Source organism: Suricata suricatta, chromosome 11, assembly GCF_006229205.1.
Source record: "Suricata suricatta isolate VVHF042 chromosome 11, meerkat_22Aug2017_6uvM2_HiC, whole genome shotgun sequence".
Classification (NCBI taxonomy): Eukaryota; Metazoa; Chordata; class Mammalia; order Carnivora; family Herpestidae; genus Suricata; species Suricata suricatta.
In genome coordinates, this window is record NC_043710.1 from 92766335 (window position 1) to 92792311 (window position 25977).

The window sequence follows — 25977 nt, forward strand, 5'->3', positions numbered from 1 at the left end:
CTAGCACCTTCTGGAGCATGTGGGACCTGGGCAGGAGGACGTCCGCTGTTTATTTTTCCTTTGCATCTGTTCCGTTCTCTTCTCTGTGCCAGAGAACATTTGGTCCCCAAGTGCCACGTGGAGCCTCCTGTCACATCCCATCTTCCCTGGGAGCCCAATCTCCCTGTCTGCCTTCCCTCTCCATCCCTCCTGATGTCTGCTGTCAGATCAGCCCTCCTTAGCCTCTGTGGACTGTGGAAGCATTTCCGAAGCTTCCCCAGCAAATTTTCTTGGCAAAAATTCTAATGGTACATTTTTGAGAAATTACCTAATGTCTACCTCAAGCCCCCATTTCTACCCTATTTCCACAAGTGTAGATTTCTCAGTCATTTCAGGTCTGAATTTAGCTAAAGGTGGTGTTTTCTCTGTTCCCGCTTCACCCCTGGATATATTTCAGGTCTGAGGATGAGGAGATGATGTGCCACGGGGGTAGGTTAGGTATCTGGTCTTAATGAAGATTCCACTTAGATGTCTAATATATTTGGAGCCTAGGAAAATCCAAGCTTGACACAGGACCCTCCCTGACCTGGGTCCACGTGTCCCGTCTCTCATGTTCTCTCCTCACTGTGGCATGACACATCTTTCCAGGGCTTTCCAAACTTCAAACACAAGCAAAAATCTCTTTACCTCTTAGAATCCCCAACTAGTTCTATCTGCTACTGTTTTGTGTCCCAGCAGGGTGCAAGGCTCCTTCTCAGGGACCGCCCCCCGCCCCCCTCTAAAATATCCTTTTCCTGCTCAGAAGCTCCGTGTCCCACCCAGGGCATTTTCTATCTGGTTTGCAGACTGGGTGGCCTGGGTCTTCTATTATTTTTCCACTCTCTAACTTCTAGTGCTAGCTTCATGTCAAGCTTTCTCTCATTATTAACCTTCCATATTGCAAAATACTCTTTGGGGAAATCAAAAACCTTGACTTCTAAGAACACTGTCGCTGCTGAGTTGTAAGAACTGTTGGAACTTAAAGTCAATAATTTGATTCTTTCTTCCTCCCGAGGCAATGACCATCCCCTGAGACCATGTATGCCACCAAGAGCTCAGAATTCTACACCACGGCACCTGCTTTCATCTGCCACAGCTTACCCCTGAACCTCTGAGATCTGTAACCAAGGCTCTCAAACCCAGTCCAGGTGCAACTGGAGTGCCAATGGATAGGCCAATGCTCGGGGTGTGTAAGGGGCATCTTCCTGGGACACTCATTTCACTCAGAATTGAGGTGGAAAAAGCATTTTTACATTAAATAAACATTGCCTATGTTTTGTTGTAAGTTGCAAAAACCTACTTGTTTTTTAGGATAAACATAGGATGAAGGATATTCCAAACATGGTGAGCTGTTTTAAACTATGTCCCCAGCCCCCCAGAGTGTATATTCAGTCTCTATTGCTAGTAATTCCTTCCATGGAGAAGGCTGGGATATGTTGGTTTGCGGTCCAAATGCCTTTATCTAGTTTTCAATGCTCTCTTAACCCCAACCCCATCTTACTTGTTCAAACCAATTTCTTACTGTGTTCTACAACATTCCTAAAGCAGACTCCTGATAGATGCTTCAAGGTTCAGGCCACATGTCCCTAATACCTTCCCTGACCATTGCTCAGAATTAATCACTTCCTCCCCTGGGCTTCATAACCTCCCCCCCCCTTTTTTTTTTATAGTTCTCATAAAGCATTCCTACAGTGCAACCATTAGAGTGATTATTTGTGCCCCTCTCTAGGTTTCAAACCTCTTGAGGATGGGGCCATGTCTCACTCCTTTTCATAAATAACCTCAGAGCCTAGCACAGTGCCTGATCTGCAGTGGTCTACAATGTGTGTTGGATACAATGGGGTCTATGAGGACACTTTCTATGCCAACACCTAGGGCATCAGGGTTCCTGGTTGGGAGGCAACAGACACAGGAAGCGGTAGCAGTCTGGAGGTCCTTGAGATGACTGCCCACCCATTCATTCATTCGTATTCATTGATTCATATTCTTTCATATTCATTCATTCATTCGTTGTTTATTCTTTCATCAAATACTAATGTCAGATGATCATGCTGGTCCCTGAGATACAAATATAAATAAGACACAGTCCCTGCCTTTGAGTTTTTTTATAGTCGATGGGGAAAAAAATGTCAACGGACACAAAATAGATGTCATAAGTGTTGATTTTAGAAGAGCGATCTTGCCTTGAGGAGCACGGGCATACTTGTGGCTGTGGGCACTGCTCAGACCTCTCACTGTGCCTTAATTGCTCCTTTAGGCCCAGATTTTGGGATAAAATTAGTTCTCATTTCCTTTGTGGCAGTCACTTTAGTGATAGGTTTAACAGGATTTATGTCATTCACTCTTCACAATAGCCCTGAGAGGTGACATTATTATTAATTATCATCTCTATTTTCTAGAGAAGGAAACTGAGGCTCAAAGATGTTTCATAGTGATTATAACAAGGCCTTTTACGGAGTGGAGTCCATTTGACCCCATGACCGTGATCTTGAATCTTTATGAAAACTGCCCGAGGGAAGAGACCTGCCTCATGGCAGACAGTAGAACCAACAGGTGAGGAGGAGAGTAAAAGTCTGATGTGCTCCCTTCTTGGAAGGTAGGAGGAGGGCTGGGGAAAGTCCACTGGACTTTGGGTGACACCTCAGAGAGAGAGATATGATCCAGACCGGGGACTGTGAGTGACAACTCTCAGGCACCCAGATCTCGTGTCATCACCCCCGTACTTGCCAATTTTGCTGCCCTCCAACTGGTCCTCTGTGGGATTAGCAGGATGCAGAAATAAACACAAGTAAAGAAATTTGTGCACAAAAGGGAGGGATCAGTGGCTGGGCTCAGGGGTCAGGGATGAAAGGGGAACTAGAAGCGTGGGGTCAGCTCAGCACTGAGCCTCAAGAGGACGTGTAGATCCATTGGGGATTGGGTTTACAAAGGCAGGGAGGCTGGGGAAGCCTGCAACGAGTGGGCAGCCAGGAGGAATGGTGTCTAGAGCTGGCAGAGTGGGTGCAGGCCTGTGGGGGGAAGGGGGCAATGCAGGATTCTAAGGGGAATGTCCCTGAATCGCTCTGAGCCCTTGCTCAGAACACGTCCCCTTGTGTTCCAGTTTCCCTTATCAAGAGGGGTCTCTGCGTTAACACCTAAGTTTGGTGGGCTGCTCAGAGGCAGGAACGACTGGACCTAGTGGAAAGCTCTGGCTGTGAAGGTGGCTCAGGAAAGTCACCGAGGTGCTGTTTCATTGGTCACTTTACTAACATGACCAAGGAGAACATGGTCACTGGTAGCTTTGGACAACTATCAGCTGGTAGCTTTAATCACACATCCTACAAATATGTACTGGGTACCTATTGTGTGCCAGGCTCTATAGGGAGGGCTGGGGGCACGGAAACAAATGAGACCGGGTCCACATCTAAAGTGCCACCTGCCAAGCAGAGGAGACCAAGAGCTGCAACGCAGTGTGTTGAGCGCTCCGTCCAAAGTCACCGAAGCACCCAACTCACTGTGGGAGTAGGGGGTAGAGGGGGACCAAGGGCTTCTAGGAAGAGACATACATGGACATTTCTCCTATTTCACTCATCAGGCAAGAGAAGAACTCAAGATCTTTCTGCTCTGGGTCCCAGATCTAACTCTCGCTTTCTACTTCACATTACTCCAGTTCAAAAGCCACTACAGTTTCCCTCCATCTGCTTGGTAAGATGGTGCCCTTTCCCGCCACTCTGGAGTTGGTTGTTATCACAGAACAACATTAGCATATGTTAACTTATCAATGAGCTCATTTTATTTGGACCATTCCAAGCCCAGACCCACTTTAGATTGTTTCCAACCCATGTGTCTTTTTTTTAAAAAATATTTATTCAGTTTTTAGAGACAGAGACAGAGTATAAGTGGGGAGGAGCAGAGAGAGAGGGAGACACAGAATCTGAAGCAGGCTCCAGGCTCTGAGCCATTAGCACAGAGCCTGATGCAGGGCTTGAACCCATGAATTGCTAGATCATGACCCGAGCTGAAGCTGGACACTTAACCAACTGAGCCATCCAGGCGCCCCCAACCCATGTATCCTTTTATGGGGAGGGGATGGGGCAGGAGCATTTCACTACCCACAACTTCCCTAAGGACAAACTCTCTGTCTACCTCAAAGCTACCCACAGGACTCTGGCTCTGCTCCCCCTGCAGCACATAGAGACCCCACCCCTAGCACAAATTCCGGCTGCGGCGTCCTTCCTCAGGGTGCTTACTGCCTGCAATACCCCCTCCGACCCTCCCTCCTTCGAGCATCTTCAACATCTACTTTATTCTGTCAATTCCACAAAAGTTTCCTGATACTTCTCTCTGTATCACCCTCATTTCTTTCTTTCCTTTTTCTCCTGAACAGTTAGTCTCTTCCACACTTGATCCTGGGGCGTGTACAGCCAAGACATGGGTGGTCTCAGTGGGGTCCTATGAAGGAAGGGGCAGAGTGTCCCCTAAGTTACAAAGGGCCTGCCTCCCTAGGTCCATATCCCTGAGACCTTTCCTTGCTGGATAGAGATCCACAGAGAGACACTTGGAAACACAAAGTCACTCATTCACTGTCTCATCCCGGATAATCACTCACGCTGAGCAGAGAGTGAAGCACGGGGTATTATTCATTATACTCCTGCGCTGCCTTCCTGGGGGACAGCGTGTATAGGTAAATTTGTTACATATTTTAGCAAGGCTGCAACGGATTGCTAGGGTGACCATATGATTTATTGGCCAAACCAGGACATTTTGAGATTTAAACAGGGTTCTAAAGATAACTAACAGGCATTAGCTGATCTATAACAGATGCAGCCTGGGACTATCCTTGGCAAAACCCCTACAAAAAAATCCCAGATGTTCAGGGACCCTCAAGACTCCTCAACCACATATCAGTCAGCGACTGCTTTCTATCCAGTGTGATTTAAACTACATTCAATCTTTCGTTCGTTCATTCATTCATTCATTCATTCAGTAAAATATCCACATGCCAGGCCCTGTGGGCAGCCCTATGAAGAAGACAGTCCTTGTCCTCAACGAAACTTACATTCTGGTAGAAGAGGGGGAAAGAAACAAAGAAATGAATAGAAAATGGAATATGAAGGCGTGGTGAGGTCTGAAAAGAAAACCGAAGCAGAGCTCCTGTGATGGGGGAGATGTCGGGGCAGGGAGGGAAGACCTCTCTGGGGGAGCGCAGGAGGCGGCCACAGAGGGCCTGTGTTTTATTCCCTGAGGGGAGGCCACTGGAAGGTTTGGGCAGGGGAAGGCTGGGATTTGCTCGCACCGTAAAATGACTCACTCTGATGACTGGTGGGGAAGATGCCGTCAAGGGGCAAGAATGGGAAAGGGAGGCCGGCAGTCATGAGGGGGGCACGGGCCAGGGTAGGAGCTGGGTGCACTCGGGAAGCATGGTAAAGATGGCGTCCTTGGGACTAGTGAGCAGGCGGGCACTGGATGCCTCTGGCCCTCAGCCCATCCCAGGCCATGCCTCTGTTCCTTGCAAGGCCTGTTGTCAGCATGTTCCAGCAATCATGACCTGGACTTTGGACACCAGAAACAAGAAACAAGTGCTCCACTGGAACAGGAAGGGGGAAGGCCCTGAACACACTCACCTTTGGCTCTGTGATCCTCTTCTTTGGGGCACTTGCCGCCTTCCCACCATTTGCGCTTCAGAATCTCTAGGCGGTTGTTCTCCTGCAGCTGGAGAATGGCCAGGTCGAACTCATCCCGGAAAACCGAACCTGCGGGGTCGCAGGAGAACCCAGAACACAGGGCGTGAGTGCCCTCTTAGGCATCACTCTGACCCTTTCCCCAGTACACCCCCTTGCCACTTTGCCTACCTAACATCAGGAGGAGAGGAACAGAGGTGGCAGGGGGCCCTGCCGGAACATGGCTCTTCCCCTCTGTTGGTCGGAGGACCCTCTGTGGGGAGGAGGGAGTTCTGCATGCAGGGCACTTGGGCCTTTCTACTTTTCTCCTCTACGCTAACAGGCACGTCAGCCCCTGGCTAAGAACCCAGTGTGGGTCAAAGTTGTAGCTTTTCAGGCAGCAGTGTGGCCCCACTTTCCCACCACTTTCTACTGGGGTTACCCAGCCTGCTCACTGACACTCAGGAAGCTGGTTTCAAGGCTTCCCATCTGCCTCCAAGAGGCAGAAATCTGGGCCACAAACCAACCTCTCACTTAGTCAGTTGTCTGTCTTCTACTTTATTTATTTTTTTAACATTTATTTACTGTTGAGAGACAGAGCACAAGCAGGGGAGGGGCAGAGACAGAGAGAGAGAGAGAGAAACACAAGAATCCGAAGCAGGCTCCAGACTCTGAGCTGTCGGCAGAGCCAGACACGGGGCTCAAACTCACGAACTACAAGATCATGGCTTGAGCCGAAGTCAGATGCTGAACCAACTGAGCCGCCCAGGTGCCCCTGTCTTCTACTTTACTTAAACTAATTTCTCAGGCACTTGCAACTCTTGCTATATTACACCTGACAACTGTTTGCCCAGAGCAGCCTCCAATGAGAGAAGCGTCAACCCAGAATGTGACGGAAGCCACCTCTCCTCATGTGTGTACAGAATCCAGTCACCAGCAGCCCCAACCGTCCCACCTGCCTGCTGAGTGGCCGACAACCCCCTGTCCCCATCCATCACCCTGTGCACACCGTTCCTCCCTTTGTCCTCAAACAGAAGGCTTCTGTTCAGTGCAATTCCTTTCTAATTTTTCTAGTGGAATATGGTCAAGGAGCTTTGGTTCTGGAATTTAGCTTTAATCACAAAAATAGGCTTAAATGAGACCGTGGAAAGCTCAATGCCCCAACATGAGCTGAGGCCAGAGAGCATAGAGAAAAGGCTGCCAAGAGGCTGGAAAGCAACCGAGTGGCTCAGTTTTCTTGCTCAAGCTCCGTGAAGGTCTGATGTGGACAGAAGCCTCGGCAGGGACAAGCTACAGTGAAGGATGCAGACAGAAGCTGGGAACAAGTAGATTTGTGTCCTCAAACCTTAATAGGCACAGGAATGACCTGGGGTTCTGACTGACCTGCCGACTCTCATTCTGTGGGCCTGGGGTGGGGCCTGGGATTGTGTATTTCTAACAAGCTCCAAGGGGATGCCCAGCTGCTGGGTCACAGACCGCACTTTGACAGGCAAGGAACTAGATCAGCTCCCAGATCTCTTTGGACTCCGACAACCCATGATACCACAGATGGAACTTTCCCTCCTGGAGAGACAACTAGGCTTGGGCAGGTAAACCCCAAGCCCGCAGCCCAGAATGTGTCTACGCAACCAGTGTGGGAAAGCATCAAAGTGCCCCACGTATAGTAGGCATTGATACACAGGTGCAGTGGACGGTTACTCGAACTAACAGATGGAGCTAGGTGGTGAGACTAATGAACATTCCAGGTTTACAGACAGCCGTCCAGCCCAGCAGGCATTTCAAGCATTTCCAACCCAACCTCAGCAGCACACCAGGGGCCTCGAGAAAGGATTATTCTGTTTACTCCACGTTTGGCTACTTTGCTCTTAAACCGCTTGACTAACTGTCCATCTCATTCCTTGTTCTGTTTCTCGTAATTTCCCTCCGTCCCACCACATTGCTTATTCTCTGGTTATGTCCTGACCCCGTGTGTAAGAATGACATACATGCTGTCCTTCCTGGACGTGACCTCAGCCAGATGTCAGTTCTGGCTCATCAGTGGGTGGTCCAGCCCATGCCTCTCTTTCCCACCTATCCTGTCTTGTCGAGCCGGTGGGAGCCCTCCGGCAACATGGTCGGGTAAGCAAAGCACTGGATTTGGAGACAGGCTCAAACCCAGCTCCTCTACTGACTGTGTGACTTTGGACAAGTAAGTTGCTGTCTCTGAATCACAGTTCTCTCCTCTAGGGTGGGAGGGACCACATCTACCTCGCAGGGGGATGACATGTGAAAATAGTATCATGTCAGATATGGAATAAATGCACTTCCTTCCCTTTTTTCCTCATCATTGATAAAAACTTCTGGAGTTGGTCTGCTTTAGGTTAACTCTCTATAGGCTTGTTCCATGAAAACTTTGGAAGCATTTGACATTTCAGTTAAGTTTCTTAAACTGTGGGAGTATTACCAAGGTGCATCTTACATTTGTTTTTTGGTTTACTCCACCATCTTGAAATAAAATGCAAGCCAATACATTTCTCAAAGGGGCCCATAGTTTGTATATTAAAGAACATCAATGAAATAGGATGGTAAGAAGAGAGTATGGGGTGTTTTAAGGGCCCCGAGTGAGGCCTCTGATTTACGGAACTGCGAGTATCAGAATTCGAGGATGAACCGTATCATTGCCTATGCTCACTGGCTTGGTTTCTGATCAATCTTTAAGGAGTCATCTGCTTTTATCAAATAACACAAGGGACTATGGAGAAGATGGGGAGGGCACCAATGTTCCTCTTAAACGGGCTAAGCATGAGACACTCTAGTAAGGCACCTGACTGGATTACTAGGTTTACACTTCAATTGCCCCAATTTTATAGAATGACTGACATTCAGAGAGCTTAAATAACCTATCTTAGGTCCCACAGCCAGGAGCCAGGTGCATTCCCGGGTCTGCCTGACTCCAGATCCATGCTTTCCACACTCCACAGGTATATGGTGAAGCCTACAGAGTTCTGAGGTAGGTAAAGATCAAGAGAAGGGGTGGGTAAGGTAACAGCAAAGTTGTGTATACTGTATATCAATCTCCCCACATGATCTGATGGCCTCAGTTCCTGCTTTTCCCTCTGCTGCCTTGTACAGGACAACCTCCCATAAGAACAGCGTTGAGTGAGGACAGCCCTAGACAGCATGGCTCTCAGTGATGGGTGGGGGAAGGGTGCATGTCCCAAGCATCTGGGGAACATTTTCAGATTTCCCTCTTCAATCGACAAAGCATTTCAACATGTTCCCTCTCATCTTCTGGTGGAGGTACTATCAAGGCATGAATATCCTTCAGAAAGCACAGCTGAGATACGTTTCTGGAAGCCAAAGGTCCTACCCTGCTATAACCCACTGGAAGGTACACCGTCAGCTGAATGCAGAGTTCTACTGCCTGCCTGACCCTGCTTAGCTTCCGAGATCAGACGGGATCAGGTGCGTTCGGGGTGGTATGGCCGTAGATTCTATTGCTTATTCTCAATCGCCTACGCTGATTCGGAGTAGACGGGTCCAGGAGACCCACAAATTATCTGAAAGCTATGCCATCTATCATATCAGTCTCCTTTTGTAATAAGCCTTTCACCAGGGACACCAGCAGCAAGATTCATGGAGCTTTATCTCTTCCTTCTCCTTCCCACTGCTAGTAGAGAGTCCATTGACAGAGAAATGGCCGAAGGGCAAGCAGGAGAAGGGAGAACAAAAGCCCTAAGGAATCGACGGAGAGCATCAACATGTCCTTTAGTAATTAATCAATTACTACCTAATCAATTAGCCCTTTAAGAACTAAAGATTGAGAACCGATCACTGATTTGTGGAAGTATGGGGGGTTGCTAATTTTTTTAAACCTGGAAAATGCCCACCTAAAGTCCCTGTTAAGTGGTTCTAGAACAGGATTGTTGAGTTCAATGCTGCATTCAGTGGTCCTAGCTACTCTGACCCTGCCTGGATGGAGCTACTCAAAGAGGCTGGTCCTCTCTTGCATACCGACTGGCATGCCAATCCCATAGCCCTTGGTGTCCAGCAGGCCCCCAATCTGAGTGAGGTTGCAGTTTCGCTGCCGGTAGTACTCATTCATGGTAGATTCCAGAAGGAAGGCGTAGTTGGAATTCAACACCCTGGCGATCCCCTCCTCTGTGCTCTTCACGAACACACTTGGCTGCTTTGAATACATGTAGTTCCACATGCGTTGGTAGGTCTGATAGCGGGAATTCTGGGAAAAGAACACAAGGAAGCAGGCTTAGGAAAAGAGGAAGGAAATGTTGGGCACGCTGTCAGCATGGAGCCTGATGCAGGGCTCGAACTCACAAACCGTGAGATCACTATCTGAGCTGCAATCCAGAGTCAGACACTCAACCAACTGAGCCACCCAGGCATCCTAGGAAATGTTGGTTTTAAAAGGGAGGGAATCAAAGTGGACCTTAAAATACTGGCCCCTTTATTACTCAACCGCCTCACTATATTCAATAACCCTTTCCCTTCTTGTCTCTCAACTGCCATGGCATCCTGGCAGCAGAGGGGATTGTGCCTAGGATAGCTTTTACAGAAAAGTAAGGAAAGAACAGGGCCCTCAGGCAGTGTAAACTCTATCTACTGGCTTGATCACTGGTTTGCGCCCCATCTACACCCTTGAGAGGTCTTCCACTGCCAGGCTCCATGTTCTGATAGAATTAAATGGAAATTCTGGCTGTGTCCTTTGCTCTCCTTCAGGCTGGAGGTAGTGGATTCCGGTTTGTCAGGACTTCTAAGAGACACCATCTGAAGGAAGAGTGTCAGCTCTTTTCTGTCAACCCTAAACCAACTTATCAATCACATATCCAGCACTGGCCTCTCTTTTACAGATAATAACAAAACCAAGAGAATTCTGGGACTCTACCTACACCTGGGTTTGTGTGATGCCTTCAGTGGCCGCAGGGCCTATAGGCACTGAGACTGTACAGGAAACAGAAAACTGAAGGCCTCGGACTTGTTTCATGTGAAAATGGACTTCCTGGTAGTAGGTTGGCTAGACACCTCTTAACTGAAGGGTAAATCTGCTTTTATAGAGACCGCAAAGCATATGAAAACGGCTCCTTCTATCTGGCTCCTCATGTCTTGGTGATCAGTCACTTGGTTTGTCAGCTAACACACAACTGTGGCAAGGTTTTCTCTGGAGCCTTGCAAGGAAACCTCAGAGCCAACAGGGTCCCGGAGCTGCCATCTGTCTGGTTTGGGATATATGAATCTGGCTCACCCTCATTCCGTGTTCCTCATACTTCAGACATTTGTGTACTATTTTAATCTTGTTTTGTCTCAGTGCTACCTATAAAATTTAACCGACTTAACCAAACTTAAATGTATACATTAGCTTCATCCTATGTAGCAGTATTAATAAAAGTACAGGTTAGATTCACCACATTTACATATATTTTTCTAATACCCATTAAAACAAATATGACACTATTGCCATTAAAAGAAGAGTTTCAGCACATTGTACTTAAAACCATCTCAACTACCACTAATAGTTCTTGCACAACACTTTGGGAGGTTGATATTAACCCCAAAGTGCTTTGGGACCCTCATTTCAGGGGTACTTTGCAGAGTGGGGGAAAAATGAGCCCCAAGTGAACCTCCAAATTAGATGTTCAAAAGAGAATGGGATGAGGATTGATGTTTTTATCTCCAGAGGACAAACATCTCAACTTTATTCTGCCTAATTCCCCATGTTGGTGAGCAACCAAATGGGTTTACTTGGAAGAAGGTCATGCTGGAGCCTCCGTGAATTGTGCCGTACTCAATGGCGGTCTGGTCAGCCAGGTCATCCACTGACTCAATGGGCACATCCATGCGTTGCACAGTCAGGAAGGCTGCCAGGTTGGCCGTGTAGGATGAGATGATGATCAGCGTGAATGCCCACCTATGTAGGAAAAGACCAGGAAGTCATCATTGCCCGGGCACTCCCAGGAGCCTTAGCCCCCATCCCCAGTCCTGCTGTGACATAGGAGACACCAGGTGTCCCTCTTTGGAAGGAGCTCCCAGCTCAGTGGGGGAAAGAGAAAGGAGGCAGGGCATATGATGTCAACAGAAATGAACAGAGGGTTGCTAGGAAGACCATTAATTTTTGTTCTTATTTCCGAAAGAAGGTGGTTATTTGGTTGCTGTTCAAAAGAGGTGTGTCCATGCATATGAGACCGTCTGGGAGACTGTGAGAAATGAGCTAGTGGATGAGTTAAGGGTGTCGGCTTGGAGGGCTCTGTTTAGAACCAGGGCTGGGTTGGCTGCCCCTGTCTTCTCATGATGCAGTCAACCCACAGATGACCATCTCCAGGGACTTGAGTGCCTGCCCTGAGCCACAGACACAATCTACAACTAAGGGAGGTAAAATTCTTACCCCAATTTTGCTGATGAGCAACTTGCCAGGTAACAAACTGATACATCCATATTTTCATTTCAAACCAGTTCTAGAAAGCAGAAACCCTTTGAGATTAACAGGCGACAAGCACCTGAGAATGGCTAAGAAGCTGGAATTAGAAACTACCCTTACACACATCCTCTTTCAAAATAGAAGAGTGTTTTATTGGGTAGAGCAAACCTATTTAAAATTAGAATAATTTTGCAAGTCAGGCGGTGTGTATGCTACAGGCATTAAGACTAGTTTGTTCACTTAAGTAGGTTAAATAAGCCTTCTACCATCTGGTCAGCTGTGTGGGTCTGCATCCCAATCCGTTTGTTTATAGAAGTTCAAAGACATATCTGAGCACAACTGAGGCTGGATAATCACAAATTCTGAATCAGTGGAGTCTGAATTAATGAGGCTTTACTCATTATGAAGACATTGCCCATGAATGCACAGTGTTTGCCACAGGATTCAGAGGCCGGCAGCTCCCAGGAGACTTTTAAGAGTGGGAAGTCCCGTTGTCTCCTTTGCCTCTGTGTCCAAGGAACCCTGTTGGCTGCCTTCCAGATGTGAAGTGACAGGGGCATCTACCAACTCCATGGGTGCATCTGTATGCCAGACCACCAGTGAGGTGAGCTGGTTTTAGTTCTGGCTTTGTTCCCCTCCACATGTGAGATCTTGGGGGAAAAGCCACACACATCCTCTGCCCGTCATTGGTGACTAATAATCTGCAGAGGACCAGATGAATGTGAGATACAGAGAAATGCAGAGATAGATCCTCACACTCAACAACAGAGGAAAATTATCTGGTCAACTTCCCTATTTGTGGCCTATAAGTGCCGGGTGTCCTTCCATTCTTCAGACCTGCTTTCCTTGCTCCTGCCTCAGCTGATACACCCTTCTGGAAGTTCTTTCTTGTGACCAGCCCCCAGAGGAGGCAACTGTCCAGACACTGGTGCCCAAAGGTGGAAACACCCCTTTTCCTTTGGTTTACACAGACTGAGAAGGAGCGGACAGAACCAGGGCTGGAAGTCCTGTAGGCTGTGACCCCCAAACTCGACAGTGGGTTTTGACGTGGGGGTGGGGAACTAAATGTGTCTCTCTATGCTATACACATACATACATATATGTGTGTGTGTGTTTCATCACTCTCCCCCCTTCCACTGCCGCCTGTAATGCTCAAGTAGCAACTACAAGTCCACATACTTCTGCATCATTTTCAAGTTTTCAAATTGCAATTCCATGCATCGAATCATTTGACCGTATTCTTTCTGCCCTGGACGAGACAAGAGGAGAAGGGAGTTTCAGGCTGAGGCTGGCAGACTGCCCGCGTGGACGGCTCCCAAGGTCTCGTCCAGCTCTGAGCCATGCAGAATTTGCCTTTCCCCACACCGGCCGAGATAGAGGGACAAAGTTCGAGAGAGCTGGTAGAGGTGGCGAGATGTGACAGCCACGTTTGAATGTTTGAATTCTTCCAGCAGGCGGGTCCTGCTTCACACTCATTTTTGCATAAATCTGCATATGCCTTGGCAGGCCCCGCCATGCAACCTCAGGTCATTCAGCAAATCACAATCACTTTGCCCTGGGCCTTACCAAGCTGTATCCTGCATCTCCTTTCCTGCTCTGGCTTCCCTCTGCATCCAGACATCTGAGGCAGAGGGAGAGAGGAACCAGGTAAGTTGGCACAAAGAGTGCCTGACCCGGCGCTCCCAGGCCTTCTGAGCTAGTGGGATGCAGCCCAGCTCCCTGCAAATCTGTTTTGAAAGGCAGAGTTCTCTGTGAAGTTCTTGCCTACCTGAAGCCAGAGCAGGGCTTACCTGAGGACCCCCTGGGTGTCCCTAACCCACTGGGCTTGGCCCCTTCTCTGCCCTGGATCTTACCAGACACCACTGACACAGCGGGTGGATAAGGCTCGGGGGGCGATGGTGGACCCCTGCTGCATGAAGCCTCCAACTGGAAACCAGAGGCTGTTGCCAAGGGAGTACTGATTCACCAGGAGGTTGCACCGGCCCTGGGCACATGGGTGTGGGCTGTACCACTCATAGGGGGTCAACCTGTGGGAGAAAAGGAACACAGACTAGTGCCATGGAGGGTGGGCATGATGGAAAGTGCTGGAGTGCGTAGAAGCGGCTCTTCTTTCTGGCCTCATCTCTGTACTTTAGGACCCGGCCTCTGGCCTTGGGCAAGCCACTTCCCTCTGCTGGGCTTGGATTTGCCCAGCCCCCAAAATGAGGGGGTTGACAATGTTGGCAGTTTTTGAACTGCTTCTCTTTCATCAAAACAAAATTAGTTTTGGGGCCCCTGGGTGGCTCAGTTGGTTGAGCGTCCGACTTCGGCTCAAGTCATGATCTCACAGTTTGTGGGTTTGAGCCCCGTGTCGAGCTCTGTGCTGACAGCTCAGAGCCTGGAGCCTGCTTCCTTTTCCGCTTGCTCTTTGTCTCTCAAAAATAAAACGATGTAAAAAAATTTTTTTTTAATTATTTTTTCAAAATAAATTATGATGTAGAACTCCAAATCTAGATAAAAGTTGAAAGCTGGGAGTGTCAGGAGGGGATGGCGGGGAAGCTCCATGTTCTGCGCCCCCCATGCCTCCAAAGTGGTCACGGAGGGATCGCAGGTCCCCACAGAGCCAGTCTGAAAATGCTCAGCCTAGAGCACAGTTCTCGAACTTTAGTCCACGTTGGAATCACCAGCACAGACTGGTGGGTGGGGCCCCTGAAACATCCAATCCGGTAAGTCTAAGTGAGGCCTAAGAATCTGCAAGTTCTTCGGTGATGCTGAAGCCACTGGTCCAGGGACCACACTGAGAAACAGTGGCCTAGACGAGCCCTCGGGCCGAGGGTCTCAGCCCTGGTTCTGTTTCATACTCACCTGGGAACTTGGAAAGAAATGTCAATGACAAGATTCTACGCCCAGAGGTTTTGATTTAATTTGTCCAGGTGGGGCCTGGGCCTCAGTATTTTTTAACCACCCCCCTCAGGTCAGTGTGCTGGGCACACAGGGTTGAGGAGGGCTGCTCTAAGCTCCTTGCCCCTACCCCCCACTTCCCCCCCAATGCCCACAATGCCCTGTCTTCCCACCCACCAGACACATGCCTTCCCTCCTCTGCTCAGTGGCCTTGGCCCATCTCCCACAGGAAGCCTCCCCGCCCTGACGAGAGATGTGTCTGGGCATGTGCCGGGCAGGCACTGAGTGCTCACAGGGCACCATTAGCATCACCGGTCCTCCTGTCCCTCCCCCAGCCTGTCTGCGCCCGCTCTCCAGTGGTTCGCCCACATTTCCACCACCGCCTCTTGTTCCTGACACACCAGTGTGTCATCCCTGGCCCGTGTACTGACATGTGCTCTTTCTCTCTGTGGCCTACGGAGCTGGCTTGTGCTCAGTGGTTCCCAAGCCTACAGGCCACTGGAAGTGCGCTGCAAAAAGACAGATTCCTGGGCCCCGTCCCTGGAGGTGCTGAGATGATCAGACTTGGCAATCAAATTTTTAAAAGTTCCCTGTCTGACTTGGATATCAGCTGGCTTGGGAATGGCTGCCTTAGATTAGTGGGTTCCAAACCATTTTTTCACCTCTAAAATCTTACCCAGAAGTACAATAGCTCAGGAGATAAAAGTGGAGCTGGTCTGGATGAAGAGGAGTTGAGGCTCCAGAGATCTGGCTGCCCCGTTTCTTCTCACCTCCAAAGTCTCTGGTACCTCCCAAGAGCCTTCATGCCCCATGGAACCCTGTTTGAAAACCAGTGCCTACTTAAGGTAGATAAATTATCCTGGGTTTATGTGTTTTACATATATGCACACACAGTACAATCATACCTTTAGCACATTTCTTGTTTGGTTAATAATTTTGTAATTTTGTTAAGGCTGGATCCTGGGAGGAGTGAGTGAGTGAGTGAGTGAGTGAGTGAGTGTGTGTGTGTGTGTGTGTGTGTGTGTGTGTCTAGGGCAGAGAAGAAGGGCTATTTACACCCCTGGGGCTGGTTGAAAAGCTTCAGGCTGTGGCGGGCATGATGAAGCAGGCTTGTATGTCTGTATATCTAGGAACCAAGTCCTAAGACTATTTCCAGGGCCTTCTGGGTCCCTCGAGAGCCCACAGGGGCTCAATCAAAGGGGATTTCAGAGCATTGGAGCCAGGGCCCAGGCGGATGACTTCCTAAAAGCTGCAGCAGACAGTGCGGTGGAGTGGAGAGGGGAAGTGTCACAGAGCGTGCCAGCCTCCTGCATGTCTCATCCGTTGTCACTGACAACAGCTCATTGACAGTGGCAATGCCTACAGGCTCAAGGGGGTAGGTGAGTGGTACACAGCAGCCTTTGAAGACTACCAGCTTGTAAGCAAGGCCTTCCTCCGTTGGGCTGGATTTCACAGGCTCAGGACGACGTTCCTGAACTTAGCTCTGATCTCCACTGGAAGAGACACGGACGCGGTTCTGTGGGGGCTCTGTGTTCTAACTGGAGAGAGCCCATGTTCTCCCTGAGCAGACTTGCTCTTGGGGAAGACCCTGCCAGGCAGAGCTGGGACAGATGCTAGAATCATCTGGCCCCGCCCCGGTGGCCCCGAGGCAAAGGAGACCTGCTCTGGAGTGGAGGCAGCTGGAACAGTCACTGCCAGTTCCCTTGGGGCTCATTCTGTGGCTCTCTGCTCCCAGGGAACAGCCCTTTTGGCCCCCACCCCCATGGTCAGCTGAGCACTGAGGAGGGAGCCAGGATTCTGAATGAGTGATCCCTGAACCACTCGGGGTTGTGCTGTTTCTGGAGAGGTAAGCTGGCTCTCTGGAAGCCCAGGACGATCCAATGGCCCAGCCACAGAGAGAAATGACCCTCTCTGTGCACATTCATGGGCAGCCTTGGCCATGGGATGCTCTCAGTTTCTTCTATAGGCCCAGGGACAGTTTCTGTTTCCAGGGAGAGGGGAGGGCTTAGTTGTCCTCAACCCCTAATTTGGACCAACTGTCTCAACTCCACACTACTTGCAAATGCATTTCTCCATCCTGCCCTCCTGTCGTGTACCACCCTCTGTGGCTCCCATTTACCAAGGCAGCTGTGTTTTCCCTGGCAGATCCAGGCTGGGGAAGGGCCAGGCCCTCTTCAGAGGGAATCTATCCCATTGCCCATGCCACGAGGCCTCTGGTCCGCTCACTTGGGATTCACAGGCTGTTTCTTGTCACTTAGCACTCTGCGGCAGATCCTGGCGAGGTCCGATGCCAGGACAGTCAAATGCACAGTGCTCCATCTGAGTGATCTTCCTGCCTCCCTCCTCCTGGCCTCTCTCCCAAGGCCCTCACACAAGCAGGGGGCCCAGAGAATGGGGGAGCAGGTGGGAGGAAGAGGCAGGAAGCAAATCCAGACAACCTCACCTGTCTGCCCCGCGCACCTTAGGTGGGTAGGTGGGGAGACTGGTAGTGCCAGGTGGCCAGCAGGGCAGAGGGCAGGTCCCCCCTCCCCCCAGTGCCTCTCCTACTCCCTCCAGTGTGGCTCCAAGGTGTCCTGCTCCTCACCCCTCGTATGCAGTTTTCCGCAGCCGACACGAGGTGGCGGTGTGAGGACAGGGACAGGGAGAGGAGCCTTACCGAGCCACCAGGAAGAGGACGCAGCTGACGGCCAGATAGGCTAGAAGCATGAAGAGCCAGACACCTGGAGAAAATGGGTCCAGGAAGGAGAAATAGCCAGGTTTGCGCCCCTGAAAATGGAGACAAGAACAAGAGTCACCGCCCACATTCAGTCAAGACGGCCCCTGGGCAGGGCAGGGCAGGCCAGAGGGTGTGGGGAGGGCCGTCTGGCCCCAGATGGCATTGCCTCAGGTTCTGGGTGACGGGTTTCAATGGCCCTGGGGCCCAAGGTGCAGAGGGGCTCCTCCAAGACCAAACGAGCCCCCATCTCAGCAGATGAAACACGGGAACCGCTGGAGACATGTCACTTCCTAGGCTGAGGGAGACTTTGAGCTGGTCAAGTGCAACAGCCCTCAGCGCCCCTGTGTACTGTCCTGTGTCCCCACCCCTGGTGGGCTCAGGGGCACTTAGAGCTGCTGGTGTCTGCGAGGCTGGAGTACAATAGCACCCCCTTGGACACTCACGTCTTTTTGATGAGCGTGCTAACGTAACAGGCCCCCTGGTTTATTGTTTGCTCGGTGATCTCACACACACTGAGATTTCTCCAGTAAGCCTCAAAACGGTGCCATGAGGCAGATTATTATTTTCACTGCACTAGTGAAGAAACCAAAAGCCAAGGGCAGTCAAGAGACGTGTCCAAGGTTACACAGCTCGTATATGGAAGAGCTGAGTCTCAAATGCATGTCTTCTGACACATACCTCGGGCTCTTGCCACAAGGCTGTGGGGGAAATGTGGGTAGTTCCCAGCCCAGGGATGCATGCGCCTGGCCAGAGTCCTAGGAGACTACGGACGGAGCCAGGAACAGAAACCTTCTCTCTGCCTTCCAGACATTTTCTGGAGGAGAGCAAAACAGAATGAGCTGTCTGCAGCTGTCTGGTCTTGGACAAGGGCACACCTTTCTCCAGTCTTGGTTGGAGGTTCCTTGGATCAAAGGTGACACACTGGTGGCTTACCACAGTCAGCCCTCACCCAACATGTTTACCCTGCAACATTTACCCAATCTGTATTAGTTGATAACATTAAATGATGGGGAGATTTCACGTAAAAATCCACATTTCTAGCTTTTTCTCCCTCAACAAAATGGGGTGGTCTGGAAACACTGGGCCTCCATTGTCAACTGGCTGGGGCTCAGTGGTGGTCGTCCGCTCTCCATACAGCCTGCCCTCTCCAGCTCCTCCTTCTCTCTGCCTTCCACAGCCCTGCAGTTTCTCTGGGCAAACGGACATGAATTCTAGTGCCCTGTCACTCATGACTATTTCCTTCTGTGTCTCTCGACTAAGAAATACCCAGGGGGAGAAAAAAAATCTCTCATTGTCGCTTTCTGAATCCGAAACCCCATTAGATGCTCGGTGTCAGAAATCTATACCTGATTATATCACAACGAGTGAATTGAGGAAAATGACAGCACTATTTAAAGCTGCCATATTTGGTTATGGGTGATAAGGAATGACACACAGTCGTGGGAAAAAACTCCTGGAGACTCGAGTTATAAAACATAGAACATCACACAAACGAGGATCAAAACATAAACATAGCTCCGCTGGAAATGTATCAGTCATGTTGGCAAAGGAACATCTGATTCTACTTGTGATTGACTGACGCCAACCAAAAGAGCAAGGAGTGGGCAGTTATTTGAGATTTCGGTCTGGGGCTTATAACGCCTTGGTCTGGGCTGAGCCCAAGCTGTTTGTATGATGCCAAAGGGAAGTATGTTACTTGCAGGCTCTGAACACCTACATTTTTTTTTTGTTTCCTATGCGGAAGCTTCAGATTGCTTCCTTCCCCCAAAGACATGAGTTACTGGTGCCTGGGAGCAAATCAGGTATCATATGCCACAGGCATTTCTTCCAAATAACAGGTTTTCCTGAACCCAGAGGATATATGATGGTGATACTTTCCTTCTGAAGAACTCAAAATGTTTCACTAGGTTCCCTTGATTTCAATACCCAGTCCTCTATATTGACAGATGGAAGAACGGAGACCCGGGCGGTCAAGTGCCTTGCTCAAATCAGTGGTGATGCCTTCAATTTCTCTGGTGTTCATTCATCAGGCCGCGTCATAGAGATGCCACCTCTCTTTCATTCATGTGGCAGCTGGACAGCGTCTTGTCTTTTTTTATCTTTGCAACTTGCTCCAATAAACTCCCTAATTAATCTCACGCCTGCTCCCCTCTGCCCGCAGAATTCCAACCTACTCCATCTCGACCCCTTAACATACGCTGAAACATTATTTATTTATGCCCACCATCATTTATGTTGACTCTGTTGTATTTATAGGCATTTGTATTGATTTATACCTGTCTCTGTTGACTGTGGGTTGGACCAGTTCGTGGAGATAGATAATGGATTATAGCCAGTCTATGCCCCAAACATCTAGGACAGGCCAAGCCCTGCAGACGGAGCTGGAAATTAGAGGACCCCCAAATTTAACTAGGTCCTTGACTTTTGTACTGTGCTTTACACTGACCACACCGGAGCCAGCATTCTTGATGATGTCTGATGGACATAAAGACTCAAGGGGCTGGTCACTAAATGATCACAATCCCAGCGTGGGAGGCCCTTTGAATGTTAGCACTGGACCTGCAGAGTGGCACTATACTCCCCTTGGTGTTGAAAATCCCTCTTATCCATAAAAACCTGTTGACGGATACCAAACTCTACATGTACTAGGAGAAATGAATTATATTAAGAATGCAGGTACTTTTCCAGGGTCTGGAGCCAGATGCATGAGGACACCAGAGCTGGGTGATGCAGGACAGGCGGTGAGTTCAGACACAGGCTCTGGGGCTGGCTTGCCCAGGATTGAATCTGGGCTTTGCCACTTAGAACTGTGTGACCCTGGACAAGTGGCTTAACCTCTCTGAGCCCCCATTTCCTCTTTTGTAACATGAGGGTAACAGTAAGACCTGCCTCAGGGGGTTGTTTTGGGAGCTAGATGAGTTAACACATAGTAACATAGCAAGGGTTACATATGTGTTGATTTCTCTCTAATGGTAGTGTGAGGGAAGGGGGAGGGAGGAGGAAGTAAGTGACAAAGGATGGAACTTCTTTTAATGTTGATTCTCCCTCAATGGACAAGAATCCCTTTTTCTGTCCCTTAGTGACACACACTACAGACGCTTAGGGGGAGAATGTCACATGGCCACAGCCACTTTCTGTAACTCCTACTAGAGTTTCTATGTGTTATAATACGTGAATCGTGAGGATTCGCCAAGGCTCTCCAGGGAAGCCATTAGTGCGATAACAGGCTCTCTTCTGGAAGGATGGCTTTTAGAAGCCAGTGATTCCAACCTTTGGAACTCTGTTCCGCCTCAGCCTTTCCGCCAAAGTCACAGAGTGGGTCAGATGGGTGGCAGATTCTTCCCTGTCTATGGAAGGGCTGTGCATCCTAGTCACCATTTCCTTAGTGGTGACGTCACACAAGTTAGTGATACTGACTCCCTTCCTACCCCCTCCCCTCTCCCCATGTCCTCCATGTGGTTTTGTTAGTCTTTAGAACTAAATGGCAACATATTCAGAGTTTTCTTTCAACTCCTGGCTGTGATTGACGGTCAATAAAATACTCTTGAGGGCTGAAGAGATAAAAGAACAAAGTATCCATGCCTACTTCTGGAAGAGGCAGAAGATGATTTCCTCTTGTCCCACCCCAGGAACCAATGGACAGCTTTCCTCAGTGTGTCTGCAATGGGCTGTCTTGATGATAGTTGGGTCTAGCATGGACTTCCCACCCTTGAAGCCAAGAGGAGAAAAGAAGCAGGCAATTACTTCCCACAAAATCTACTCACATGAGTTTGTTGCCTGTGTAGCCCACATATTAGCTTATCTATTTTCACTCTGCTGGTTGGAAATCCAGCACGAGGAGACCTGAGTTCTAATCCTGACACTGACTTTGACTTGCTGAGTGTACTAGACAAGCTGCTCAACCCGTCTGGGTACAGTTTTCTTCTTCTAGAAGATGGGACTCAACAATCAACATGAAGGGGGAAATGTGAGAATTATTACTGTAATGTTGATAAAACACCTTGAGCTTCTTGGGATAGGAATGCTCAATAAATAACCAATATTAAAATGATTCTATGCTTGGGAAACCATATTTCCATTATATGGGCTATCATGTTACTTAGCTTTAAGGAACAGAACTCTATTCATTTTCTATTTTCTATAGCAGAGTATTAAGCAGAATTAGAAATGACTCACTGGTTTACTTAGCATTGTTCTCCATTTTTCTAGACAGTCTTTCCAAAATGAAACAGACCTTCTTAAAAACACGGGTAATAGATCCAGTGAAATTGCTGGGCATTAATTTAATGTTGGCATTTATTTCTCTCTCACATTTTAATCACTGTCTTCTCCACCCCCCTCCCCCAACTCTTCTTGACAGAGACGACTCGAGCTAAGAGTTAAGAGAAAAGAACAGAGTATAAAACTTTCCCACTTGCTCACTGCAGGTGGAATAGGACAGTACAGGGAGAGGACGGTAAAGTCACGTTTTCAAGGTAGTCCAAGGTGCTCTGGCTGGCTTGGGACACAATACGGGATAGTAGAATATAATATAGTGCAGCATAGCATCGTATAGTATGGTATAGTATAGACAGCATCCTCAGATGAGAAAGGATTCTGAGGGCAGCCTGGGTGGCTCAGTTGGTTAAGTGTCTGACTCTTGATCTCAGGGTCCTCTTAGCTCAGGCCCTTCATTGAGCTCCACACTGGATGTTGAGAACTTCCAAAATCCTTTTTTAAAAAAAAATGTTTATTTATTTTTGAGAGACAGAGCACGAGTTGGGGAGGGGCAGGGAGAGAGGGCGACACAGAATCTGAAGCAGTCTCCAGGCTGTCAGCACAGAGCTCAATGCAGGGCTTGAACTCACGAACCTTGAAATCATGACCTGAGCTGAAGTCAGACCCTTAACCACCTGAGCCTCCCAGATGCCTCCCTCCTTTTTTTAAGTAGGAAAAAAAAGGATTTTGAAAATTCCCAACAGTTATGAAGCTAATATTGCCCATTTGGGATGATCACATTTCCATGCCAAAAATCATATGATAGAAATAGAGGGTACCTTTCTCCTCAATGTATCTCCCGCTAGGACCCAGTTGGGTAGAAAGACATTGACAAAGAATAGTACAATGCAGCATGTAAATGCTATCCTAGAGGTGTGGACAGGAGGCAGCTGCTTGGGGAAAGAAGCAATCGGCTCCATCCATGGGAGTCATACTGAAGAGCAAGTGTCATTTGAGCTGGGTATTGAAGGCTGGGCAGGAGTTTGGTACATGGTTGACAGGCAAGCAGATGGGCGTGAATCCAGGTAGGGGACAGGACAAGGCCAGCGTGACAGTGAAGCCAGGAGAAGTATGGGGTGTAGATGCCTGCAGCAAGGACCTGGCCGTGGAACAGGAAAGATCAGCTTTATTCTCCATGCTAAGAAGGATGGACTTTGCCTTGCAAGTGACGGGCAGCCAGTGAATGATTTTAAGTAGGAGGCTGATATGATTGCATTTATTAAAAAAAAAAGTAAACTAAAAAAACGATGATTCTCAGCAAGTCACATACATTTACTAAATATAATAGCTAGCACTTTGTGGTGTGTGTGTTTGGTACTGCTGTAAGTGCATTACTTATGTACGTACATATCCTCATTAAACTTGCATGACAACCCATTTTTGCAGATAAAAAAACAGACATGGGTGACATGCAGCTACTACATATCCGATCTGGCTCTAGAACTTTCACTTCACTGCACCTCAGGGACTGCTGGCAATGCCCGTGACCCCCAACCCCCCCAACCGCCACCTTTTAAAAATGTTTTTAAATGTTTATTTATTTTTGAGAGAGAGAGAGAGACAGAGTGTGAACGGGGAAGAGGTAGAGAGAGAGAGAGAGAGAGAGAGAGAGCGAGAGGGAGACACACAGAATCTGAAGCAGGCTCCAGACTGAGCTGTCAGGACGCAGCCCAGTGTGGGTCTCCAACTCATGGACCACGAGATCATGACATGAGCCAAAGTCAGACACTTAACTGACTGAGTCACCCAGGCATCCCCTTTGATGAGGACCCTGCATAGGAAACACCGTAATGGCGGCAGCAGGTGAGAGATGAGGAGAGCCTGAACCCAGGTGGATTCAGTGGGGGTGGAGCACATACTTGAGGACTCTTTAGGAGGCAAGCTGACCAACTGAACGTGCGGAGTAAGAGAAGTGAAGGGCAGCTCAGCTCACTGGGCAGAGATGCCAAGACCTGAGATGGGGCAGAGGAGGAGCAGGCAGAACTACACCGAAGACAGCTTGTGACACCGTTTTTGAGGTGCCCATGAGACATCCGGGTGATGTCTAGTCCTGTGTTCAAATCACACTTCTAGAATTCAGGGGAGCAGTCAGGGCCAGATTTGCAGATTCAGTAGTAGGTGAGATTACTCAGACAGAGAGTTGTCAGAGTGAGAAGGAAAATGGGTCAGGGACATTCACGGGGGAGACAGACAGGGGTGGGGATCCACAGAAATGCAGGAGAGGCAATGATCAGAGCAGTAGGAGAACAGCAGGAAGAGACCATGACCTGGACCCCAGGAACGAAGAGGGTGTTAGAGAGCGGGGGAGAGATCAACAGGAACAAATGCCAAAGCCAGAATGCTCAGGTGGCCTGTGAGTGGCAGGGAGTAGGCAGTCCAGAGAGCGAAACATTCTTCTGATTTGGGTCCTAGAGATGCCTGAGCAGAAACAGACATTATGCCCCAAGAGTGAGAAGAAGACCACGTAATCACCTCCTGGCGATCCCACGTTCACGAGAACCCTCGGTAACCTGAGATTTCTGGGAATCCACGAATTATTTCCATCTTCGGACTTCCCAGACATTCCTGCCATCCTTATTATTTTTGGAGGGTTCTGCGATATTTTCAAAATAGACATTTATACTCTGGGTCACTTGTTTTAAACTTTGCACACAGGGCTGACTATCACCAGATGCTCACTTTTTGGTAATAATCACTCACGACTCAGGTGACCTCAGATAGAGAATGAAGATAGATTCTAGGGCATTAATAGATGGTAAGTGAAATTGAATTAACCTGGGAGTTGCTCACCAATAACTATCCATTAGAGAAAATTCACAAAATAATAAATACTCAGTATTCAACTTTTTTTAAAACTTTTTTTTGTTAACACAATTTTATGAAAGAAAGCTTCTCTGTGTAATTCTACATTCCGGCTTTCGTGGTGAACTCCTCTGGGCTATCCTTTGGCATTTGCTGTTTCTGCTCATTCAGGGTACAGACGTTTCAGATACAGCCAAGTTCATCTCTGATTTGTTCTCACTAGGTCTCCCCTGTTTTCATTGATTCAGGATTGTTCTCTCTCCAGCTGACTTTTTGGTACTTTCTAAGCTGACTGCCTCACACGCAGAATGCATTCAATAAATATTTGTTGAATAAATGCATAAACTGTCAGTTCTGTTTAGTGTAAGCTGTTCATGCCAGTACCCGATTTTTACCCTGCTCGGCCCCCTGTTATAAATCAGATGTGGCGGACCAGTGCCTCAGTGTGGAGGCTGGAAGAGGGGAGGGGTCCTGGCCAGAAAGGGGAACCATATCATATTAGGGTTCTCCAGAGAGACAGAACCAACGGGATGTGTGTGTGTGTGTGTGTGTGTGTGTGTGTGTGTGTGTGTGTGTGTAAAGAGATTTACTTTAAGGAATTGGTTTATGCCATTGGGGGAACAGTTAAGCCAAAATCTACAGGGCAGGCTGGGAATTCCAGCAGAACATCTAAGATAGCCTTGAAGCAGAATTCCTTTGGTTTCAGGAAACCTGTTTTGTGCTTAAGGCCTTCAATTGATTGGATGAGGCCCACCCAGGTTAGCAAGGGTAATCTCCTTTAGTGATGATAGATGCCAATCACATCTATAAAATACCTTCACAGAACATCTAGGCATCACAGCGCAGGCAAGCTGACACATAAAACTTCACATCCCAAGAACTAATATGGTCATAGGTTTGCAGTGGTAGTAAACACTTGGCCAACAATCCAATTAAGGGGGTCCAGAGGGTTGGTGAATGGGAGTTTGGTTCTGGTCAGAGTTGATATTCCGGACAGTGGTGTCCTGGGTGGTGAGGGCAGCCTAGCAGCACATGTTCCCAGGCAGTGAGTGGAAACACTTGGGGTCAGGTGCCTTCACCCATATGGTCCTTCCGGTCATGAGCGAGGCTCTAGTATCCTTGGCATTAGTCAAGAAATCAAGGCCAGTGCCTAGATATACAGCCTGGTCACAGCAATGTCATGTGGAGAAAGGTTCTACATCTCCCCAGGATGCTCCCTCAGGGCTCAGTTGCAAGAGTGGGCTGAGATGGGGTGG

General features: G+C 48.7%; 1 protein-coding gene across 1 annotated transcript in view; it reads right to left on the reverse strand.

Moving 5' to 3' along the window:
- The window catches only part of GRIK4 (glutamate ionotropic receptor kainate type subunit 4), a 297108-nt gene that overhangs the window by 14335 nt on the left and 256796 nt on the right, over positions 1–25977 (reverse strand). The window contains exons 13-17 of the mRNA XM_029915677.1: positions 17603–17712; positions 13920–14093; positions 11394–11559; positions 9651–9876; positions 5622–5750 (exon numbers count right to left, since the gene is read on the reverse strand). Coding sequence (XP_029771537.1) covers positions 5622–5750; positions 9651–9876; positions 11394–11559; positions 13920–14093; positions 17603–17712 — 805 coding nt within the window. The remainder of the gene's footprint in view (positions 1–5621; positions 5751–9650; positions 9877–11393; positions 11560–13919; positions 14094–17602; positions 17713–25977) is intronic.